We start from the raw sequence: 8,501 nt of genomic DNA on the forward strand, positions 1-8,501 counted from the left end.
CATCCCTCCCCCCCCGCCCGCGGAGATTGGACTCGCCCGCCGTTTGCAGCGCGGGGAGCCCGGGCAAGCCCATTAACTGCACTGTGGGGGGGCAGGAGGAAGGGAAACACTAGCCGGCCAGGGCTGGGCGCATGCGCAGTGCGAGCACCGCGGCCGTGCGCAGTAACGTGCCAGTGCCCGCCCCCTCCCCCGCCCCGCCCCGCCCCGCCCCGCCCCCTCGCCCGCGCCGCCGGCTCCGCCGTCTCTCGCTCTCTCTCGCGAGAGCCAAAGCGGCGCGAGACCCGGAAGCGCCGCCCCTCGCGGCCGGGGGGACTCGGAGCCGTCGCGGTTGCGCGGGGCGAGAGCGGCGCGTCCCGGCCGCGGCTGCCGGGAGGTACCGGGGAGCGGGGCGGGCGGGCAGGCAGCGGGACAGGCGCTGGGGGAGCAGGGCTGAGCTTGGGGGTGAGGGAGTGGCGCAGCGGACAGCGGCCCTCCCGCTTTCCGGTTGCGGTGAGCCGCGTCCGGCCGCCCCCAGGCTGTGAGGGGGCCCTGAGGGGACCCCGGGCCGCGCCGGGCTGTGGCGGTGCGCTCGGTCCCTCCGGGTAACTGTGGCGCGGGGCCCGGCCGTGGGCTGCGGCGGAGCCCCCTGGCAGAGCTGGGAGCGGTTTGCCGGTGTTGTTGGGGAAAGGGGCGCAGCCGGGGCTCCCCAGAGCTGTGGCACTGCTGCCACTGGCCGTAGTTTCGGCTGAAACAGCCCGCAGCACTGTGTCCTGTGTAACTGTGAGTTACATCAGAGAAGGACAGAGTCCCAGAATGGGTCCGGTTAGAAGGGGCCACAGTGGGTCACCTGGTCCAGCCTCCTTCCTCAGGCAGGGTCATCCCAGAGAATATAGCACAGGATTGTGTCCGGACGGTTCTGGAATATCTCCATTGAGGCAGACTCCAAAACCTCTCTGGGCAATCCGTTCCCATGCCCGGTCCCTGCACAGTTTTTGCACATGTTCTTCCTCATGTTCAGGTTCAGGGGAAACTTCCTGTGCATCACTTTCTGCCCCTTGTCTCTTGTCCTGTTGCTTGACATCACCAGCATGAGCCTGGCTCCATCTTCTTGGCACCCCCGTTTAGATGTTCATACCTATTGAAACTTGTGTTAATGGGTGTTCTCCTAGTACATTCTGCTGTTGTTGTGTTTAAACAATTGTGTGAATCACAGAGGGCTTTGGATTGGAGATCAAGATCATCTCATTCCACCTCGACACCTTCCACTAGAACAGGTTGCTCAGAGCTCCCTCCAGCCTGGCCCTGAGCACTTCCAGGGATGGGGAAATAGCTGAGGATTAAAGAGGAGGATTCACTGCCTGTACATCTTGTGCCCAAAGTGACAAAGCTTATGCCAGGAAGAGGAAGATAGGGATAATGATTCTTTGCATAAATAACTGGACTGTTGATTGTGCATCTGCACTTATATTGTGAACAGATGCTCGAGATTTCATTCAGCATGTTTACAGAAAGTGACAAAGCAGGAAAGAACTTGGTATAAACTTTAAACGAGTTATTTGATGGTGAAAATGGAAGTGGGACTGACTCCTACAGAGCATTTATTCATGTGTCACTCTTCCTTCACTTAAAGCATTGTTTATTTATCTCTTTAATGCAGCACCCTGATAAGATTGCACAGCTTGTGATCCTACTCTGTCATTCGAGTTCAGCATCAGCTGCCTTTTTTCTGGTCCCTGCAAGATGCCAGCAGCCCTTGCAGAGAACAGCCAGGTTATCTGTGAAGTATGGGCCAACAACCTGGAGGAAGAGATGAGGAAAATCCGGGAGATTGTTCTGAGTTACAGCTACATTGCCATGGTACATGTTTTATACTTGACCTAATTGCCTTCGTCAAGGGATTTTTTTTTTTATTGGTTGTGGACTAAGTTGATTTTTGAGTGAGAAATTATTTCTCCCTACCCCCCAGTCAAACTGAACTAGAAGAGGTGAAAATAATGAAAAGCTCTTCGGTGGCTTCCCAGAATTTAATACAAGGAGTGCTGAGTATGGATTGATTGAAAGAAAAGGAAGATGGAGACCAGCTTAAAAACATGAATTTATTTAATATTTAGCTATTCATAGAGTATTAATTTGTGCAACAGGAAAATGAAACAAGTCACAATTGAATTTAAATCCTTATTTTTCCACCAGTGTGTTTGTCCTTTGAATGTTTTTGTCCATTTGATTATAGAAGATGCCATGGGACTGGAGGTCAAAAGGCCTGCAAGTGACTGCTAGCCAGCTGGTCTGCCTCCTTTCTAATGAGGACAGATGTTGATTCTTAGGGAAGAAAAATATTCCAGCTGGAGATAAGACAGTATGTTCATAAAGCTTTGTTTAAGAAGAGCATAATCTCCCCAAGGTGGGAGGAATCTCCTCCTGCTCTTACAAGTCTGTATCTGCTTGGCAGCACCCCACTGTGTAAGATAAAAAACTGGTTTTAGCTGTCATGCTGTAAGTTCTGCCAGCTTTGCTTGGGAACACCAAACCTCAAGATATGAAAAGTCCTCATTAGAAATGTGGCAAAAGACAGGTGCCTCTGCAGAGTGTGTGGGATTTTGGTGTCAAATTCAGCAATGGAAGTGAACATGACTTTTTGTTAACATTTGTCAATGGGAAATGAACTTTTTGCTTCTTTTTAGTCTCATTGAGAGTGTTCTTAGGGTCTGTTTAGTGACTGTGCTGCAAGAGTAGACTGATAAACCTCTTGGGCAAGGAGAGGTTGTGTCAGTGCACAGCACTGGGTTTTTGTGAAAGATTTTATGTATAGTCAGTAGCAGCTCAGTGACCCAATCTGAAGGTGTGAGGGTGGCAGTTTGATGTTCAGCAAAGATAGCACACTAATTAATCACTTGCTAAGTAAGAGGTTTTTCACCTAATAGAGGGTTTCTCATCTAACAGATGGCTTCTGTTGTTGAGGTGTGTTTTGATTGACAGTAGTTTTTGTTAGGGTAGGCATTGGGTGTTCCTCAGAGCAGTGAAGGTTTTCCCTGTCTGGACTGTCCTAGCAGAGTGCTAATAATGACTCCTAATAGAATCCATGGTGAAACTCAGCTCTCCCTCCTCTGCCAGGACACGGAGTTCCCTGGAGTTGTTGTCAGGCCCATCGGTGAATTCCGCAGCTCCATAGATTATCAGTACCAGCTCCTTCGCTGCAACGTCGACCTGCTGAAAATCATCCAGCTGGGCCTGACTTTCACAAATGAGAAGGGGGAATATCCTTCTGGCATCAACACCTGGCAGTTCAACTTCAAATTCAACCTCACGTGAGTCTTTGGGCTTGGCAGTAATTTGCTGCTCCCTTCTGCTGGAGTGATGCTTTCCTTTGGCAAGCACTGGTGGCCATGTGTTCATTGTTGCTGGCTGATTCTGAGCCATAAGGATTCAGATTCTAGTACAGACTAGAATCTGTTTTGGATTGCCAGGAGTTAACAGTGTATCTGGAACTCAAAGCCCTGCTAAATTCTATGCTTCTTCCCTTTCTCTTGATAATTTTGTGTGCCTTTTTTTCCTCTAACAGTGTTTGAAACTTCACACACACACACACACACACACATATATATATATGTATGTATGTAAAAGTCCATCTCTTTCTGCTAAAAATAAATGGGTATGCTGCTCTCATCAAAAAGACCTCTTTACAGATCCACGCTGAAGTATAAGCTGGGATCTAAAAACATGTTGCTGTAATCATCACATCTGTTCAGGAGAATGAATCTTGTTAAATGGAGTGTGGCAGTTCTTGTCTCCATACTGTTATATCCTGGGTTGCAGCTGAAACAAGTTTCATTATCCCTTCCCCTGTAATTATAAACTCAGCATAATTACCACTAGAGCTGTCTGGAAATAAAGAAAGGGTTTATCTGGCAAAACCACATATGTAGAGGAAATCAAATCTATTTTTATGAAACTGTCACTGGAAAGCATTACAAAAATTTGTAGCTACTACAATAATCCAGTTCTTGACCCCAAGAGTTGCACTATTTACTCCAAAAATTTGTGTGCTTCTTGCAAGTATTGAAATCAGTGTGAAGTGTTTTTTGCTGTGTGATCACCTCATTTAGATGAGTTATGATATTGATAGAACTTGGCTCTATGTGTTTCTTCCCTCTCAAATGACACAAACCAGTAGAGAAGTCAGGTTCCTGCTCAGCTCTCCCCCAAGCACATCATTCTTGTCCTCCTTCCTGAGTCAAGGATGATGCAATTCTGTTTACTCCCAGAGATGGAAGTGGAGGTGCTGATAAGGTGGTGCATACTGTGGAGTGAAGAGGAAAAAGGTAGACAGGAATGATGGTCAGTGCTTTAGAATTTAGAAGATATAAATCTTCCTGTTTGGGAGAACTCCCCTTTCTGCTGGACCCTCATCTGTGATGCTTCCTTTCACCTTGCAGAAGGTATATTGTTCAAAACTGTCACCTTCAGTCCTGTGAAGGTGGAATCTTTGGAATTTGCACTAGCAATGGAAGTGCTAACTATTTATGATCACAGAACAGCTTGTTGTGGATGTAGGAGGCTGCAGTAGTGGCATTGAAAGTGAGTCAGTGTGAATTTTCTAGAGGGACAAATTGGAACCCTATCCAGAAGTATCCTACTGGTTAGTCCAATTCTTGACATAGTGTGGGGAGAATTTTTCTAAAATGAGCTTGTCTTGGCACTATCCTGAGTGCAAACTTGCTTTTTTTTTTTTTCCTTCAGGGAAGACATGTATTCTCAGGATTCCATAGACCTCCTTGCCAGCTCTGGGCTGCAGTTCCAGAAGCATGAAGAAGAAGGGATTGATACCCTGCATTTTGCTGAGTTGCTGATGACATCTGGGGTTGTCCTCAGTGACAGTGTGAAATGGTTGTCCTTCCACAGGTGGGTCCAGGATGCTCACTGACCCTGTGAAATCTCTTTTTAATTCTCTGCCCTTTCCATGGAGATGGGCAGATTTTAAGGAGAAAAATTAGCAGTCCTGCAGTTAAAATAAGCTTCAAGATATGAAGGCCAAATTTAAGAAGCAAGGACACTTTATGGTTGGACTTTCTGTCTGCTTGTGAATCCTTTTGCTGTTACAGTCTCCCTCTCTTGAAGAAGCTACTAACAAGTTGAAGTGTGATTCCTACACTAAGTAAATGCATTGTAAAATAAGGATTTTGTTTCTTATTCCTTACAATGTTGGTGTTGCTCTGAACTTCCACCTGTGTGGTTAAGACAATTTTCTTGTAGCATATCACCCAACTTGATTAGGAAGCCTCTGGTCCAACATGGTATCACAAATGAAAGGACTCACCACCACTTCCTTCTCCCTCAGCAGATACTTACAGGGTTTCCTGTTTTTCTGTACTGCCCTCAGCTACAGAAATGTTCAAAGTTGGGAAGAAATGTGTATTCTTCCCAATGGCTTAGCTGTTCCACGAAATGCTGGTGAAGGCACTTGGGGACCATCCCAAAGTCCTACATTGACATAGAAAATCAGGATGAGTTCTGGCTGAGATCTAGAGTTTTATGGTTATCAGAAAATGTTAAGGCTTGAAAGGCACCACAAGTAAAATTCTGTTGAAAAAGGAGGTACTAGTACCTTGGGTTATAGGTACTGCCTGCTTACCTGGTTTCTCTGTGGTTTTGTTTTCAGTGGTTATGACTTTGGCTACATGGTGAAGTTATTGACAGATTCCAGGTTACCAGAAGAGGAACATGAATTTTTCCATATCTTAAACCTTTTCTTCCCATCTATCTATGATGTGAAGTACTTAATGAAGAGCTGCAAAAACCTCAAGGTACTTTTATCTCCCCAGCAAGCAGGTGATGGGCATCAACTCTGTACATGTACAGGAACACAAGTGGAATGTGTATAAAAGTCAGTAGTGACACAGAAGCACCTGAGACACAGTTTGTGTCTAATGCCCTCCCCAGTTTCAGACTTAGCAATGTGTTTATTATAAAGGGGACATTGTCACAGCCTTCTGATTTGTGTATCAGAGGCTAATTATAATTCAGCATATTTATGTTTCCTATGCAAGGGTATTTATTTTGCATGAAATATTCCATGACTTGATTAACGGGTAAGAGGGTTTAAAGTAATTTATCTATTGAATCACAGCCTTGAGTAAGGGGAGGGAAAGGCCCAGCATGTGTAACCTATGAATGTACCCACAACTATCTCAAGTATCTGCAACAGGAAAAGAAGGCACCTAAATTTGATAAGTTATTTATGCACTATTGAACAGCATTTCCCTCTGTGTTTCATTCACAGCTTGGGTGTGCATACTGCTCACTAGGATCTGCATTCATTCATCATATCCTGTTTGCCCTCATGTTTTGGTGAAATGTGGCAATTTTGGCAAGAGATGGATCTTCCAAAATAAAATCTCTTCTGTTCTCTTTGCAGGGTGGCCTTCAGGAAGTGGCAGATCAGCTGGATTTGCAGCGAATTGGACGACAGCACCAGGCAGGATCAGACTCTCTTCTCACAGGAATGGCATTTTTCAGAATGAAAGAGGTAATGCAGTGTTTTTCCTTCTCCACTTCCTGTCCATAAATGTCAACATGTACAATGTGTTGTTTGTTTTGATTTGGGATTTTTGAGCCTTGTGGCCATCACACTTGAAACTGTCAGGAATAGGAATTACTGATACTGGCACAGACTTGTTCTGTTTACTCGCCTTTCATGTGCTTATTTTAATTTGTACACTCCATCCTGCAAGTAGCTGATTTCAAATGAGCTGTTAATTAACACTGGATGTTCTCTGATTTAGAGGCACAATTAAACAATACCTGAATCTTTTTTTTTTTTTTTTTTTTTTTAATCTGCAGTTATTTTTTGAGGATACAATTGATGATGCAAAGTATTGTGGACGACTGTATGGCCTCGGCACAGGAGTGGCTCAGAAACAAAATGAAGATGTGGACTCAGCCCAAGAGAAAATGAGCATTTTGGCCATTATCAACAACATGCAGCCGTGATGAGCGGTGCCCCTCAGCACAACATGTTTACCATATTGGCAGCTGCTGTCCTCAACCATTTTCCCTAAACAGTATCTCAAACAAAAAGCATCTCCAGTATACAGGCTGCACCAAGCCTTGCAGTTTTGCTGAAGAGCTGCATTTTCCTTTGAAACCCAGAAGAGTTGACTGAATTCCTAATGCCAGCATTTGTGGTTTGCCATATTTTTAATACCAAGGGCAAAGGACAGAATCTACTGTGTATACCTCTGTTTTTTTCCTCTTTATACTGTACAGAATCTGCAAGGAAGATTTACCAGTAGAAATTATTGGGTAGAACTGAGGGTTGGGAAACACAGTGAAAATGGACGCAGACATGCACACAAAATTGCAGTTTGTGTTTTATAAAGCTTATTTTAAAACTTCTGCATGTTGTGAGGGTGACAGCTTCACCTCATGTGTTGCTTATTTTATCTCTTGTCTGTGGAAATTTCTCCCTTTGATCACTGCAGAGGTTTGGGAACTGATGAAATTAAAAATGATCCTTGCAGCTAAAAATACTCAGAGATTTGCTTTAACAACAGAGGGAATGGAGATTAATGGAGCTGATTTGATCAGCACTCCTTAGTTTCTAATTCTCTGTTACTGCTTTGACTCATACTAAGCCTCAGCTTCGTTCTTACGGGTATTAAGGAACTGTTCTGGAAATACATTCAGAGGCCTGAAAGTTCACCTTTGACAGGGGATTGGACCAACATTCTGATTTCAGTTTGCTTCAACTGAAACCTACAAATTTTATTCTTCTGCAACACAACTAGTTCAGCATGGACAAATATTTGTTCCTCTTCTCCCCCCTGCTTCTCCAGCCCCTAATTTTACAATATAATTACCAGCTAAAACAGGGTTTCTCATTTTTTCCCCAAGTTTCTGATTTTTTTTTTCCCACTATAAACACCTGAAAAGTAGTTAAGAGGATGAAGAACTTGGGATTCTGACTTTGAAAAACATTCTCTAGTGATTTTTTTTTTTCAACAGCTCTGTAAGGACATTTCTTAACCCTTTTTGGACATGTCAAAGATTTTTAAGACTTGGTCTGGCATTTTGAACAAGCTTAATCCAGTATTAAAGAGTTGAGGTTTAGAGCTGGTATTTGAAATGTTTGTAAAGACTAGTTTTTATTTTTTGTAAAATAAATTTTTTAAACCAGGCTTTGTTTTGGATTTTCCATCAAGCACTAGAATTTTCAAAGTTGAGGCTTTGGAATCTGAATTTGGGAGATACATGCCTGAAGATGCTCAAATTTGTTTACCATTTATGATGTGTTCCTGGGGTAGCTCTTAGTAAAATCTCTTTTGCAGTCTGGTGCAGGATTCCTGCACTGCAGAATGGCCATTTAAAGGGACAAACTAGTGTGTGAAGTTTTCTGCTCCATCTGAACTGCAGTGCTTGCTGCTGAAGTGCAGGAAGGCAGTTTGGTTAAGCTCTGGCTCCCCCACCTGGTTTTTTGGGTGCTTTGTACAGAACTTAGCAAATTCAGATCGGTGGCAACACTTGAC

The 8,501-nt window shown here is 44.3% G+C and overlaps 1 protein-coding gene across 1 annotated transcript; it reads left to right on the forward strand.

Moving 5' to 3' along the window:
* The first annotated feature begins 33 nt into the window (after nt 1–33).
* CNOT8 (CCR4-NOT transcription complex subunit 8) lies at nt 34–8,148 on the forward strand. Its single transcript, XM_079319820.1, has 7 exons — nt 34–373; nt 1,637–1,836; nt 3,091–3,284; nt 4,717–4,878; nt 5,636–5,780; nt 6,392–6,502; nt 6,817–8,148. Exons 2-7 carry the CDS (start codon nt 1,720–1,722, stop codon nt 6,964–6,966), a joined length of 879 nt encoding a protein of 292 aa, XP_079175946.1. The 5' UTR covers nt 34–373; nt 1,637–1,719; the 3' UTR covers nt 6,967–8,148.
* Nucleotides 8,149–8,501: the final 353 nt, after the last annotated feature.

Source organism: Erithacus rubecula, assembly GCF_903797595.1.
Source record: "Erithacus rubecula genome assembly, chromosome: 16".
In the NCBI taxonomy this organism is placed as follows: Eukaryota; Metazoa; Chordata; class Aves; order Passeriformes; family Muscicapidae; genus Erithacus; species Erithacus rubecula.

Coding starts and splice junctions, on each gene's coding strand:
- CNOT8 (XM_079319820.1), top strand. CDS start 1,720: ATGCCAGCAGCCCTTGCAGAGAACAGCCAGGTTATCTGTGAAGTATGG. Junction 1,837..3,090: donor GTTACAGCTACATTGCCATG/GTACATGTTTTA, acceptor CTCCTCTGCCAG/GACACGGAGTTCCCTGGAGT. Junction 5,781..6,391: donor AGAGCTGCAAAAACCTCAAG/GTACTTTTATCT, acceptor TTCTCTTTGCAG/GGTGGCCTTCAGGAAGTGGC.